Source organism: Cavia porcellus, unplaced genomic scaffold (genome assembly GCF_034190915.1).
Source record: "Cavia porcellus strain 051 isolate PalLab524CR breed Dunkin Hartley unplaced genomic scaffold, mCavPor4.1 scaffold_23, whole genome shotgun sequence".
Lineage (NCBI taxonomy): Eukaryota > Metazoa > Chordata > Mammalia > Rodentia > Caviidae > Cavia > Cavia porcellus.
In genome coordinates, this window is record NW_026947506.1 from 27,722,246 (window position 1) to 27,738,346 (window position 16,101).

The following is a 16,101-nucleotide window of genomic DNA, read 5'->3' on the forward strand; positions in this document are numbered from 1 at the left end:
CTTTGGTCACAAAAAAATTACAATTTTTTAAAAAATAGTAAATGTGGTACATAATAACTACATTCATCATGGAGCATTGGAGTATGTGCACATTGCTTTTTGACCCTTTTTATTTTATGGTCTTATAAAGAAGTTCCTTAAAGTTTATTTTCCTTTTCTTTTTACTTTTTAGTGGGTAGAATATGTTATGCTTGAAACTATGAAATGGTCACAGAAGGGTCGTTATTCTCCTGGAGCTTCCCTCTGTCTCCAGGTTCCCTTTCCATCTCCATGTGGTCTGTCTCTTCCCGTCATGCAGTTCATTTTGCTCTTTCAATTTATCGCAAGCAAGTTAGATTAGAAATCATTAAATAGCTGAAAATCTCCAGATGTTTGGAGATCAGAAATTGGGTAACATTTTTATTCGTCAAGAGTTAAGGAGTAACCTGTTTGAAATTGCAAAACATGCTTAATGGAGTGATAACAAGACAACTTCCGAATCTTGTGGATAAAGCTACAGCAGTGCTCAGAGGGAAATGTATAGCCTTCCATGCTTATGAGCAGTGAAGGAAGTTAAAAAAAAAATGAGTGAACAAACAATGACCTGAAGCTTTTTATTTAATACACTAGGATAAAATGTGAATTTAGTAAGTAGAAAAAAGCTAATAAAATAAGAGCAATCTACGAATTAGGGAAGACTAAAGCCCAAAATTAATTACCTAGAAATATCATTGAAGAAAGAAAGAAAACAGAACCCCACATGTCAACAGTAGAATTAAAAGGAGCATGTTCTATAGACCCTATCAACAGTAAAAACAAAAGAAAGAGATGTTGCAGTACTGTGGGTAACTTTATACCACTCATTTCTGGTACTGGCAGTTGAACCTGTGGCTTTTGCACTGAGCTGCATCCCTGGCCACCCTCCACATTTTTGATTAGACAGAATCTTCCTAAGTGGCTAAATTGCCCAGGCTGGGCTTGAACTACTGAACCTGTCTCTCGGCGTCAGAGAGTGCTGGAATTGTAGATATGCATCACTACACCACACTAAATTTAGGTGAAATGGGCAAATGCCCGAGAAACAGAAGTCACCAAATGTGTCAGCCATGGAAACATGTAAGAATTGCTGTCCCTGCATGAAAGAATTTGCAGCCAGGCTTGGTGACCCTTTATGAGGCTGAGACAGGAGGATTCGCCAACTTGAGCCTACTGTAATCAATTTAGTGATTCAGCAGGAGCCTGACTCAAAATCAAAGTAAAATGAAGAAATCTGTAAACATAGCTCAGTATAAAGACCCTCACTTTAATACCTATTACAAAAAACAAACACAACAACAAAGAACTGTGTTAGTCACTTTCTAATGACTGAGATACAGTACCTGACACCTACAATTTAAAGGAGGAGAGGTTTATTTTTGGCTTATGGTTTTAGAGGATTCAACCCTTAGTCAGGTGACCATGAGATAAAAAGGATATTGGAAGGAGCTGGTGGAGGGAAGCTGCTCACATCATGGTTGCAGGGAGCAGAGAGCGGGAGAAGCCAGGGAGGGAGATGTATCTTGCTGGGTCATACCTTAGTGACTCACCTCTCACCAGGCACCAACTTCCCAATAGCAAGCCAGCTAAGATCCAGTGGCAAACCACCTTCCAAACACGTGAGGCTTTGGGGGGAACATTCCAGATCTAAATTGTGACGGTAACAACAAAAATCAGAAAAACTTGCTACTCTGCCATGAGCATGGCAGTTGGATGACAGCCTGCAGCTGTAGCACATCCTGGATCCATGGCAGCTCACAAGTCAAGGCCTGGTGGGCGTACCTGGCCCTGGCCATTCTGCTTATTGCAGGCAGTGTTTGTTCTAGAGTTTCTCATTAGTTGACTGAGACCTTTCCCAGATCTACTGCTGCTTCCTCTACCCCGTTCCTCTCACTGACATCAGATTTGTCTCACGGTCTGCAAGATTTCTGTAGCAGTCCTAATTTCTGGCCCTCTAGCCCTCGCAGGCATTATCCAATATCCCAATAAATCTATTCCACTTCCAAACTCCAGCACAGGCTTTGCCCTCCTGGGACTACAGGTGACACAAGACAAAATAGAGAATCTGAATGACAACAGTTATTAAAGACACTTGATTCATTAGCAAAGATCTTCCCGTAGTGGAAATTGGTGACTGGATATGTGAATCAGACATTCATAGTAAAAATATAAAATCTACAGCTTTCAGAAAGTAGAATAGGGGAGACCAGGTTCCAGTCATTCTCTGCAGTATCACTCTGGTACTAAAACTTGATGGTCACAATACAGGAAATAAAAATGTACAGGCCAGTGACCTAAAAAGGGATGCACAAAGCCCAACAGCATCTTAACAAATTTAATCAAGCAATATGTAACCTAATAACACATTTTTACCAATAAGAGCTTAATATGAGAAATGATGTAACATTTGAAAATTAGCCAATATGCTTCAGCATTTAATAAAATAAAAGAGAAAAATAGAAAAGGTCATCTTAATAGAAAAAAAGAAATTGATAAAATTTAGCATCCATTTATAATAAAACTTTTCAGGAAGCTGCGAATAAAAGAAACTTCCTTAACCTGATAAAAGCCATCTGTAAAAACCTAATACACTACATTGGAAGTTTAAAATTTTCCTGTCCTGAGGATTGAGAAAAGGCAAATATTTGCTTCTTGCACTTCTGCTCAACATTGTACACAAGTTCTTGTCCATTGCAGTAGGCAGGAAAGCAAAGACATATTTTTACAAGGGAAGATGACAAAGTAGCTCTATTTTTAATATACATTATTGCTTATGTAGAAAATTCTGGAAAAAAATAAAAAAAAGAAAATTCTGACACTCCTACAGAGAAATTAAGTCTAATACTTGAATTCAGCAAGGTCTCAGGATACAACATCATTATATAAAACCTTAAAAGTGTCAGGAATATAAAATTCTTATGAATAAATTTAACAAGAGGCATGTAGGATTTGCTCACTGAGAAATAAATATACTGCAGAGAGAAGTCAAAGACGTAAGTAAATGCAGAGGTGCACCATTTCATGGATTGGGAGATGATATTTGTGGTAGAAATTCCTCCCAAATTAATTTATAAATTCAATGCTTGTCAATCAAATTTTTAAAAAGAAGTGATAAGCTAATCCTGACATTTAAATGAGGATTTAGAGCTTAAATAGCCCACAAAGTCAGCAACAAATTTGGGGAATTTCACTGTCCTTAAGACTTATCATGTGATTAATTGTCAGGACAATATGATGCTGATACTGGGATAGAGACAGACATATCAATGAAACAGAACAGAGTCCATTTAAATTTTAAAAAAGAGAATCAGGAAGTGTTTACTGATGTGTCATGCTATATGATCCTGAAGGCTAAGTGATGATCTTAAAGGTGATTTAGAAATCCATACAAAATACATGGCAAAAAATCAAAGGCCCGTGTATCTAGAACTATAGCTAGCAAGTTTGACCGTCCAGAATCTGTTCTATATGATGTTTTGATAGCTTTAAATGCCACCTTTATTTTCATCTTCTGTCTAACTCCAGGTTGGGCATGCTATCATCCAATGGAAGCATTTGGAAGCTGTATTCTTTTATAAAATGAGAAATGTAAATTACATGCTTGTTTTGAGATTGGCTGGATTTTGTTGGAATTAAGATGATCTCTACTCTGTTCATGAAAAACATTTATTCGAGTCATTCCAGCACACATGGCTTGTTGGCTGTGATAGTGGCTGTCGACCAGCATACAGAGTTTGCAGACGGCTTAATTTGTGGCAGTCAGCACTACAAAATCTTTAGCCTAGCACTTTACAAAAACAAATTAACCAAATAGTTATAAAGGCTCCTGAATGTGCCGTGTGGTTGCTTTATAATTGCAGTGCTTTTAAGGTTTGCTGCTCTGTACTCAGCATTGATTTTAGAAGTAGAACCTTGGCTTATGCCTTACCACTTTGGTGTCTGAATCACCCCTCTAGAAGTGGAAATAAACACTGATGTCAGGGTTGGAAAAGATTGGTTGGTTGGATAAGAGCTTTTATAGCCACCTCATTTGAAAGAGGTCTTTTGATATGATACATAATAAACTTTGAGGATGGCATCCTTTCCTTGCAGCTAAAATCTTAAGGCTGAAATTAAAAAAAAAAAAATTCCTCCTTCATGGAAGCATACTATGCCACCTAGACACCAGTCTTAGAAAAGCATGATATATGTAGTATATATGTATATAGGATGTTATATAATATTTATGTTACATAGTTTATATAATACACAAGATCACAACACTATATTAATATTTGGCACATTATATAATAGGTTATAGTATATACTTCTGTGTATCTAGCCATCTATATCTGCCATGTTTGTTATTCAGTGGACCACGTGAGCATTCTCCCTATGGGAATGTTGATGAGTAAAAGAAAGAAGTCTTTCTCTCATTCGTCGTTTGTTTTCATTAATGAAAAACTAAAAAGAACAGGGAGCCCTGTGTGCAATCTAAGAAACAATGATCCAGGTTCTTATCAGGTATAGAGGTTGAAATCCTAGCCCCCCCAAACCCACTTGGAGATTTGGAAATCAAACAGTACTCTTTGTCCATCTTTTCCCCAGGGTCTTTGCAACTTTGACTGAGTTGCGGGGTGTCTGAGGGGAGGTGGGTTTTCCCCAGATGCTACTAAGACCTGGGGATCAGAGTTCCATTGAAGAAGTAGTCAGCAGTCGTTCACCCTCTAGGCAGTTGGAAAAAGTACATGTCGTTTTCTGCTCTGCTTTTGAAGCACCTCATGAAGACTGGTGTCATCTGTGATCCCAGTCCCAGGGGCTAACCAGGAATATAGAGTTTGGTTCCAGGAAAGTGTGTATTCCTTTTCCATAGCCTGCTGTGTTGCAGAGTCTGTTACTGACATCATCAAGCCAGGGTTTCTGCCCATAGAGGAGGCCATGGACACCATACAGATGGAGCCTAGGAATTTGTACTGTGGCTCATATGTGGGAATCTTAGCAATGGTCTTTTTCAGCATGCCAGGTACAAGCAAATACCATGAGTTTTTACATGGTGATCCCTTTTCTCTTTTTAACTAAATAAAATGTCAGATATTACTTACTAATACTAAATTTTATTATTTAATGATATTTGCACAGTAATATTGCCTACCCAGTCTATTAATAAATCTTGCCAGTTGTGTGTATTAGCTGGCTCTTATTTTTTTTGAGGCAGTGTCTTTCTTTTGCAATATGATACATGAATTTTTTTATGACTCATAGTCTGCAGAAAAGGTTATTCTGGAATTTTAATATAACTTTTTCTTACTAGTCTCAGTAATCCATTTTCCACGCATCTTTCTAGCTTTCTGTTTTTGAGTTTGCCTTTTCTGCTTTGGAATTTCTGAGACATGGCCCACTGGTGCCACCTAGGGGCACCTGTAGGACTGGGACAGCCTGCATGCACCTCTGAACAGCAGAGATATTAGGTGGCTGCTTTATTGTCTCCTCTCTTCTGTGTTCTAAGAACAGAGTCCTTTGCACAGTGACAGCAGAACACTTGAGTAACACAGGGTACATGTTCCCCACACGCTGTTTGAGAGACCCTGCATGATAGCTCATTTCTTTACCACCTCCACTGGCTCCATCCTCACCCCTGTTTCTAATAAGTGAGGAAGCTGAAGCATAGACAAGTGTTTAACTTGTCCACATAGAGCTGGAGCAAATTTCTGCCCTGTGACTCTGAACACCGCCCACTGAACCATTCCCAACTGGTGACACAGGTGTGTCCCATCTGCAGTTTCTGGGCCCCCAGCCCGCTTTTTATTTTCATGTTAAAAATTTTTTGAAAGTTTGCTCCTTGAATATGTTGGCTACATTATATACTCTAGATGTAGCCCAGGACCATTCATCTTGAGTCAGTGGCCCAGGCTGGCCAGAAAGTAGACACCTGTGGTTGGGCCTCTTCCCCACTGAGGTCCTCAGCCCTGGGTCTGGTCCTTCCTGGAGAGCTGTGTCCCTCAGGTTCCCATCACCACACTCAAGGGGGCAGAATTTTCAAAAGTCATTTTCCAGTCTGGGCTGAGTAGAGAAATACAAGGAAGGGAAGTTGAGCAGGTCTTTTTTCTTAACGTGAATTTATTTTTTTTTATTCCATTAATTGAGAGTAGATGGGAAGAGTCAGACTAGATGTGTTAGGAAACCTTGTGATACAGAAAAAGTGATTTATATATGGTTTATATTGATGAAAAACCTGAATACCAGCCTTCAGTTCTAAAAAAGAAATTGAGTGTAGCAATTTATATTATTATATAAAGCACTGTAGACATCCTGATCATCATAATACTGTGAACTTATGGAATTAATGTAGAAGATTTTGACTTAACATTTATAAGAATGATAATTTCAGATGCAGGTGAGTATCTGTAAGGATCTTGAGTGTACAAACATCTGCCAAAGGTCCTGAAAGTCTTAGAAACCAGGATTTGATTTGCTCAGGGTCCCAGGTAGAAGTGGCAGAGAGAGAAGGTGTTTTTCCCCTGAGCCTTGCATGCCTGGGTTAGCCAGCACTGCAGTATTAGACCAGTTCCTGAGGTAAGACACTCATAAGAGAAGGCTCACTCTGGATCGCAGGTTTAGCAGTTTCATCCCCTGTCTGGTTGTCTCCATCATGTTGAGAGAGGCATGATACGGCAGGAGCATGTGGAGGACCAAATGCTTCCCCTCATGACACGTGATGAATGAGAAAGGGAGAGAGATCAGGCACACAGCACTCTTGAGGGGCAGCCCCCAGTGATGAAGGACCTTCCACATGGCCCTGTTTCTTGAAGCTCTCATCACCTCTGAATGATACCAAGCTGGGGGACACCTGGACCTTTGGGGTACACTTAAACCATAGCACCTCCTAATCTGCTTTTGAGTCACACATTAGAGCCTTCCTGCAGACTTCTGCATCACAGCAAGCCTTAGGGGCTACAAATCCAGTAGAGGAAATGGTTAACTCTATAATTGCCTCTATCTGCCCTGCACACACACACACACACACACACACACACACACACACACACACACACACGCATGCATGCACACACGCATGCACACACACATGCACACACACGGACTTATAAATACAAGTGGCAGCAGGATTTGGCTCATGGGTGGTAATTTTCTGACCCCTGTTCTAATTTGTAAGTTGAGGATTCTCTACTTGAATTATTTTGAATCTTACGCATGGATAATAAAAGGAGCCCATTGCTCTCTCCCAGTGTTTATTCACAGAGGAAATGACAGCTTTTCTTGAAGCTGTCATTTACTGACTGCTTCTATACTGCACACTCTGTGAAGTGCTGTAACGCAGCCCTGGTATTAAATAGCCGTGGCTCACTACCTAGCTCATCAGTTGAGGACATGGAGTCTCAGAGAGGGTAAGTGGGTTGTTCAAGGTGATGCAGCTGTCCAGAGTGAGGTCCCTGTGGGGCCCCGGCTGACTCAGAGCATCTGCTCCTTCCCATCTCTCGGGTATGAGAAAGCCATCTGCACCCAGCTGCTTATCCCGGGAGACTGAGAATCTTGTCCTTAGAGCATCCTTACTTTTGCATCTCTCCTGATGCTCAGCCATGGGCTGTGACTGTGTTTGTTTTGCAGCTTTGGGGACATGCTGTCTTTCACACTGACGGCCTTCGTGGAGCTCATGGACCATGGCATCGTGTCATGGGATACGTTCTCAGTGGCGTTCATTAAGAAGGTAACTTGGCTCGCATCCCCAGGCTTCCATTCTCGCTTCTTGCACAAAAATGTTTTTCCTTTGCATCGGTGATATTTTATCATTGTTTCCCTTGGTTCTTTAGGTGAAAAAGTGGGTGTGGTGTTTTATTGTAATGTCACCTACCTAGGGGTTTGAGACATCTGAATTCTATGTGAAATTGGTATTTTTGTCCCTACAGAGGTCATAAAGGGTCTCATGTGGGAGCCCAGAGTTGAAGGGAGTCCACATGTCCATGGTTGGGTCTGCTGAGTCCACCTGATTCTGTAGGAGTCAGGATCTGAACAGAGATTCTAAGGTCCTTCTTCAGCATCCCCTTGCTGGACTTGTGTTCAGGGGCAGGGAGAGGGGACATGAGTTCCCTTCAGTCTTAAATTTGAACTGGAGCATGAGAGTGAGGTATACCTGGGTTCCTGGGTCCTGGGCATATTTGTACTCAGATTGCAGAAAACATTTCAGGCAATCCATGGTTGGATTGGCTCCTCCTATGGGAGGAAGCTGATACAGGGACCAGCAAAGGACAGTGTGAGGAGAAAGGGCAGAAGTCTCCCAAGCAGTCCCCGCAATGGACTCATAGTGAAAGCACATCTGCACATTTCCAATTCCATTTCCTCCCTTCCACCAACCAGTAATAGTCCTGACCTTGTTACTCTTTAAATATAGCCTTACATCATGGAGGTTACTTGTCGATCTATTAATTTTTCTTCTCTTTGTGTTTATGGGATGCATTTTTAACCCTTTTTCTCTTTACTGTTGTATTAGGGATCAAGCAATGTTAGGATTTCATAAGTTTATTTTATAAGCATAGATTCTTGGGAAGGCTGATCTAAATGAAAGAGTTTAGTGAATCTGTGCAAAACCTAGAAAATCAAAGCAAAGTCAAGGAAGGATCCCTTGAAATATAAACTATTTGGAATAATGATAGACTTAAAGAAAAGTTGCCACAAAAAGTAAGAAAAGTTGCTATGTCCCTTCATCTAGCATCTTCTTATCCAGTAAGTGAACCCTACCGCAGTGCCTTTCTTTGGTTTCACGCTATATGTGGCATGTATTTTCCTATTATTCTGTTTTGAAAAGTAACAGAGGAAGTTTTCCGTGGGCCTATCCAGTCCTCAGGACTTATCTGTCTCATCTCCTAGTGTCCAACTTTGTGGCAGTCGCACAGTTTTTCCTTGTTGTTCATGACTTTGACACTTACAAAAGTTACTGGTCACTTACTTTGTAAAATTTCCCCCAGCTGGCATTTGTCTGCTATTGTCTTCATAGTTAAATTAAGGAAAGGTATACATTTGGGGCAGTAATCCTGTAGGAGGAACGATGCGTAATTCTCAGTATGGACACATCTTCCTTATGGCACTGTTGTCCTAGAGACCTGGTGGAAGTGACTCTGTTGAGTGAGGTTACTGCTTTTCCATTTGATCAGCATCTTGGGGAGACGCCAGTTGTAAACCAAGGGCAAGGAGGGTGCTGGGGACAGCAGCCCCATGGGTTGAACCACTGCACGTTGCATGGTTATTTAAGACAGAAGCTAATGGGAGACACAGGGCCTCCTTGATGTGCCTTCAATTCTTCTCTCCTTATATATAAGCCCATGAAGCCAAGGAGGATGAGTAAAGGAAACCAGGTGGAAACGGCCACCAAAAAGAAGGCTCTTCCTTGTCTTTGTCAGTGGTGTGGTTTGCTAAAGAGAAGACGACCAGTTACAGAAGAGAAAGCAAAGCACCTGTGATGTGCGTTCAGCACCCAGCTTTGAGAGTGGCAGGGATGGAAACCATTAAATTACAAGAGCAGAAAACACTTTGCTCTGTTCTGTCTTCTCAGTTTCAGAGAAGCAAGTCCAAAATTGGAGATTCTGCACTTTGTGGATATTTATACCTCATAAAAATTTTTACTTTCTGAATTTATAGCAAGCCTTTCCCACATCTAAAAGAGCCTTGCCCCTGTCCTATCAGAGTCTCTCTTGCTGTGAAATGTAACTTTGATGTCCCGACTGAAAGTTCCTTGAAGCTATGCTGTGCGGGCACTGATGGAGGCTCTTTGGGCCTCCATTGCAACCCTTTCCAGGAGGGAACAACTGAGTCTTCTTGCTGTTTGTGAAGAGTCAAGGTGCAGGGACTCCAGAGGTCTGGGAGGTCCTCATGAGGGGCATCCTGTCCTCTGTCCCAGGGTCACAGGGTGTTGTCCTGCTTTCTTAGGCTACAGTCACGTCTGCAGCATCATTTAGCCAGTGCTGGCTCCATTTCTCCTGAATGCCCCTGGCCCAGCCACTTCTCACCTTCCTAGGACTTTTTTTTTTTTAGTCATTTGACTGTTTCTCTCAAGAGGCTCTCAGCCTAGGAGGGGGCAAACTGCTTTCTCCATGACATTATCCTTCTAGCTGGCATGGAGTTAGACCTTTCTACATTTTTTGTGTGAAATGAATAAATGAAATTGGCTTCAAAGCATTTTTTAAAAGAAAAACTTAAGCCAGACATAGCGGCACACACCTATCATCCCAGCAGCATGGGAAGCTGAGGCAAGAGGGTTGCAAATTTGAGCCCAACCTGAGCAACTTAGTGATTCAGCAAGACCTTGTTTTTTTCAAAAAAAGGCAAAAAGACAGAAGGTGCAATTTGTAACTCAATGCACAGCCTCTCTTGGCACCCTCTCTGAGCCTGGGTGTCCTCAGTTCAATTCCCAGGACTGAAAAAAGAAAGAATGAAAAAAAAAAAAAAAAAGCCATAGAACTTGAAAGAAGAAAGACTGCATTCACGCTCTGTTAAATATATCCTAAGTTTTGGTTATGAGAGGAAATCTTTTCTTTAAATGATGGGAATATTTGACAGCAACAAAGCAAAGATCTAGTTTTCTGACTATTTAAGGAAATAGCTGGGGATATAGTTCAGCGGCACAGTACCTGCCTGGCAAGTGCAAGGTTGTGAGTTTGATTCCTGGTACCTCAAAAAAAAAAAACAAAAAAAAAAAAAAAAAAAAAAAACCACAAAACCCCCCAAATTTTGTTCATTGAAATTAAGTTTAAAAAATCTTATTAAATTCAAGGAAGCCACATATAGTAGTCTTGGCAGTTTAAAAAAATTAAATGTCTTTAAAGGACAGTATATTTAACATATTCCACGTCCTCATTTCTGGTTATTATGTTTCCCTTTCATTGCTACTTAGAGACTCCTTACATGAATTTGGAAAATAATCATCCAAAAATTACTGAATTTTTGTAAGTTCAACTTCTTTTTCTTTATTAGCTGGACCAGATTCATTACATAGTCGCACAATCAGGGTTGTATGCAGGCAACTGTCTCTTGAGTGAAAATTTATCTCAACAAAAACCATGGGAAGTGCGCAGACAAAAGATGCCTATCTCTGCGGTCTGAGCTGGCTTCCTATGAGTGCCAAACTCAAACCACTTAGGAGAAATATTTCTCCCAAGCTGCTGTGCTATTACTTCTGTGGTGCTAGGCGTGGATGTAAATTCTACATTCCCATTTGTGGTTGCATTCAATCGCACCATTTCATCAGTGCTCTGAGACTTGGCATCCCTGGATACCAAGATATAATGTGCTTGCTGTGGCAAGACCTGGTGACCTAGGGGAAGGCTAAGGAGGCACGGGGAGGAAGGAAAGGAAAATAAAGTAGAACTTTCTCTGAGTTGGACTTCGGCTAGCCAAGGATAACATCAGTGCCTTCTCTTGGCAGGAAAGGTTCCTCTTCCTGCTGCAGAGACCTCAGCTCTGCAAGGGACCTGGCTCACCCCACTTGTCCTCAGGGCCTGGACCGACAGCCCTCTTATTTGGGTTTACAGAGCCAGCAGTTTTTGCCTCTTAAAACCTTCAGAGATTTATGAGCCACTCTATCCAAATGAGTTAAAATTTTAAGAGTAAAGCTCCATGCCCTCTATGGCCCTTTTTGGTTTTTATAATGTATACAAGGATTTTGAGATCAACTTCTAAGTGACCATGGAAAGTGCTAGGTATGTTATTGTGTGGCTCCTGTGCTGAGAGGCCAATTATCTTCATCAGAGTTACCCAAGTAGCACTGTTATCTTGCATAACATTTGGAGCTAGAATGTATACAAGATATGATGGAAAGATACCGTGTATCTTTAAATGTAACAAGAGTTTTTATAGTAAAAGATACAATGCCATGAATCCCCTTTGCTTTGAACACAGACATGCAGAACACAACCATCTCATCGTTTCTGTCACTTTTCAAAGTACCTCTAGAAGTTTTTTTTTTTTTTTTTTTTTTTTTGTGAGTGTCTTTGGTTGCAGGGTCCTGTCTGTCTTATTGTTTGCTTGTTTGTTTTTGTTTTGTTGGTTTTTTGGTTTTTTGAGCCCTCACTATACAGTTCTGTCTTTTTTGTTTGTTGGTTTTTGTTTTTTGAGACAGGGTCTCCCTCTGTAGTTCAGGCTGGTCTTTAACTAACATGTAGTCTTGAGCTTGTGGCAACCCTTCTGCCTCAGCCTCTGGAGTGCTGGGATCACAGGTGTGAGCCACCACCTTTGGCCTATCCAGTCCATCTTGATGTCTTGAACTGATTCAAAATGTTTCCATTTAATCATCATTTTGACTTTGGAGAAGAGTGAGGAGTTGCAGATGGTCAGATCTGGTGAATAAAGCATTGTCATTTTTTTTTTTTTTTTGGTCTTTTTTCAGTTTTATCGGTACCAGGGATCGAACTCACGACTGCCTGCTTGCAAGGCAGGCGCCTATGCCGCTGAGCTAAATCCCCAGCCCCACACATTGTCATTTTTTTATAAGCCTGCTTTTCTGTGGGATGCAACGAGGCAGTGATGTTCACTGTATTTTTTATCACACCTTGAAATCCATGAACAAGGACTTTGAAAGTTGCTTCAGGAATTGTCAAAAATGATGGGGATAAGTGTGCTTGAAGTGAAGGGGAATATTTTGAGGGGGATTTATAGCAGTGTATCTTCCGTTAATAATTATTTGAATTTAAGCATTTACTGTATGGTAGATCACATTGGTATTGCTGCTGATTCCTCTGACCTCTTCCCCCTTGGGAGACAGGTCACCTCTCAAACAGTACCTGGCTGAGGCAGCCACACCTGCAGCCAAAATGCAGTCATAGAGCAGGGAAAAGTTGAAAGGCAAACAAATCATTATTAGCTTTTTGATGGGGAAATGGAAAAAGAAATTAAAATTTAAGCATCCGGTAACTTTCTGTAGCTATACTAAGGTCTATGCTTTCCACGCTGGATGCAAAGAATGCTGTTTTGCAAACCTTGTAGTGCAAACCTTGCACTAGTTTGTACACTCACTATGGAGGAGCCTGTCTCCAGCTCCCTTGTGGGAGTTGGTCATTACATTTGGATCAGGCGTGGTGCCTTGATTATTAATACTCAGTGAAAGTACTGAGCCATTTCAGCATCCAGTTAAAACTACTGGCAAATAAAGACAAAAGAAGTTAGTTTCAGTTATTGCCTCGTAAAGACTCCAGTACTGGACATAGGGTCACCATGAATGTCCCAGACCCTTCTCCAGGCAGGGACTCAGGACACTGTGTTTCACAGTCACTGATTATGTGACATGATCTGAAAATCAGAAATGACTGGTACTGGGTGTCAAGGAACAGGTGAAAGTATAGAAAAAATATGTATGAAAGCAAAAGATTAGTTTCATAGGGGAGAAATATATAGGAAAGGCAAATAGTAACACATATGTGGGATAGAAAGATCCCTGTATTAAAACGAAGATCACAAATGATCTGACCACCTTTGAACAAGCCCTTTCAGAAGCTGAGAAGTGATGGTTTCTAGAGAATGTTAAAAGTTGTGACAAGAAGGTGGACTTTCTATCAGAAAAGAGTAAGGAGTAGTGAACCAGTGTGTTGTAAGGGGACTTATTGTCCATAGATCGGTTATGAAAGTAGGGAGCGAGCGTAGAGGACCTTAAGAAGATGATATTTTAGTGACTCAGGGTTTAATTGGATTAGTGAGCCAGGGTCATGTGTGTCAAGAGGGAGACATCCCAGCCTAGCACAGTGGTACACGCCTAGCACTCTGGAAGGCTGAGATAAGAGAACGGCAAGGTCAGCCTGGCCCAGACAACTTAGTGACCTAGTGAGGCCCTTCTCACAAAATAAACAATAAAAAGAACTGTGGGCATAGCTCAGTCCAAAGGCCTTGGGCTCAATTCCTAAGACTGCAAAAAGCAAAACAAAACAAAACAACTTCTCAGATATATTCACAGGGATGGAAGATAGGAGAAAACAGAGAACTGAGATTATTAAATGCCAGTAATTATGAGTACTTGAAAAAAAGGTGGTGATTGAGATGGAAAGAGTAAAAAGTCACTAAGGTTATTTTTCCTACCATTTAACTATAGGCTTTGCTGACATATCCAGATGGAGGTAACATTGTGGATGTCAAGAATAAGCACTGCATGTACTTCATATGAAGTAAAGGGTTCTTTAGCTGTCTCAGCTGGACTATAGGGTCCTTGAAATTATAAATTGTATGGGTCTTGGTCATTTTTATGATTCCAGACCTGTAGAACTATGCAAGTCTGTTGCGTGGTCCATAGCGTTATGTAGTATTTATAGAAATGGATTCGAGAATGAGTTACATGATGAGCGGTGAAGAGGAGATGAGTGTGGGGGGGTGGAGTTTGACAACGTCAGCAACCGGTTCTCAGATGGAAGACTCTATGGTATGTCGAAGCACATCCAAACTGAATGGAGGGAGGCTCTGGAAAGAGGACATAATTCATAGAAAACCAGAAGTAGTAGTACTGATAATGAACTTCCTGAGTTCTTCAGTTTCCAAAATACCAGTGCCAAGAATTATACCTGGACAGTGAAAAGCTGTGAGGTGTCAGTGGGGAAATTAACCAACTCCATACTCTACTTAGAAGAAGCCAGAGTTAAGTATGAAGCCATGAACATGATGTATTACTATGGCCACTCAAAGGAGACCAATTATTTCGGTAAAAAGGATTTATTCAAAGCTAGCTATGAGAGGAGGGAGGGGCTCATTTGGCCCATTTCACTATCCTCATGTACAAGTGAGTGCAGGTCTTTTATAGGGAGCAGAGGGGAGGTGAGCTCAGGAGACAGTGTACATCTCGCTTTGTGGCTTCCTGTCATCTGCAGCTCATTGTCCCTTTTCTTGTGGAAAGGACGCTGAGCTCCAGCCTCCTAGAGCTGGTGGTGTCTGAGACTGGTGGCATCCAGGGCTGAAGAGAAGAGAGGGGTATTGATTACGTGCTCAGCAAGAAGAAATTTGGGCAAGTTGCTAATCTCTAAAAGAAAAAAATTAACTTTTAAAGTTCCACTTTGCAATGCAGGTTACATGAAGGCAACTGGATCTTTGTCAGAGAAAGGTAGGCTGAGAGAAGGAAAGAAAGAAGCCAGATGTGGTGATGAACGCCTGTAATCCCAGCACTCTGCAAGGCCAGGGCTGGAGGATGGCACTTTCAAGCCCAGCCTGGGCAACTCGATGACATGGAGACCCTGTCTGGAAAACAAACCCCAAAGAGCAGGGGAGATAGGCCAGTACAGATGCTGTGGACTCAGTCCCCAGGATCTCAGAGGCTTCCTTAGGTGAGAGCAGACCTGAGGCTGAGGCAGAGCTGGCCAGGCAGAGTTTGGGAAAGTTTGTTCAGCATGCAAAGAGCTAGCACAGTCTTTGGGGACTCTTAAAATTCTCACACTCTCCCATACTGTGGTTCATATTACAAAATAGCTGCTTGAATGTAAAATCATAATGCCACTGATCATAATCCTTCACTCCTTTGTTCCCCACCTCCTGAGGTCCACACATAGCCAGGACTAGCAATGGCAGAGTATCAGTCAGTATCTGCACCCAGAGCTCTCGGGCCCCCAGGGAGCCCTTGGGCTGGAGGTGATTGGAATGGCAAATAGGGACTGCTGTGGGTGCCTTTGCATTTTATCAGGGACAGGGAGAGAGGGTCATGGGACAGTGGAGAGGGAGCAGTTGGTGCTGACAGAAGGAGGTGGTTATTGTTTGCTTGCCGGACAGCCAAGTTGTTTGGCTTTTAAGAAAGCGGTCATTAGGTTGATGTAATAATGGCCTTTTAGCATGAGTTGTTAACAGACAGCAATAAGTTTTAATGAGGCCTCTAAAATAAAACCTTTATGGTACCCATGTGTTTGGATGGCTGCAATCCATTATTCTAACCCCTATTTTACTTCTCTCTCATGTTATGATTTATTATATTTAGGGTTTTAGTGATTAATTCCATAGGGATATATTTTAGGATGGAAATTATTATTTTGACTTTTAGTACTGCTAATTTAAATAAATGCATGTTTGTTACATTTGAGAGACCTGGGAAGAATTTATTTTTACCATAAAAAACTAGAATAAGAACAACTTTTTTTTAAAAAA

General features: G+C 41.3%; 1 protein-coding gene across 7 annotated transcripts in view; it reads left to right on the forward strand.

The window, feature by feature from the left end:
• Positions 1 to 16,101, forward strand: part of Elmo1 (engulfment and cell motility 1) — a 531,134-nt gene that overhangs the window by 190,747 nt on the left and 324,286 nt on the right. For all 7 annotated transcript variants that reach the window (XM_063233959.1, XM_063233960.1, XM_063233957.1 and 4 more), the window contains one exon: positions 7,618 to 7,717. In XM_063233959.1, coding sequence (XP_063090029.1) covers positions 7,618 to 7,717 — 100 coding nt within the window. The remainder of the gene's footprint in view (positions 1 to 7,617; positions 7,718 to 16,101) is intronic.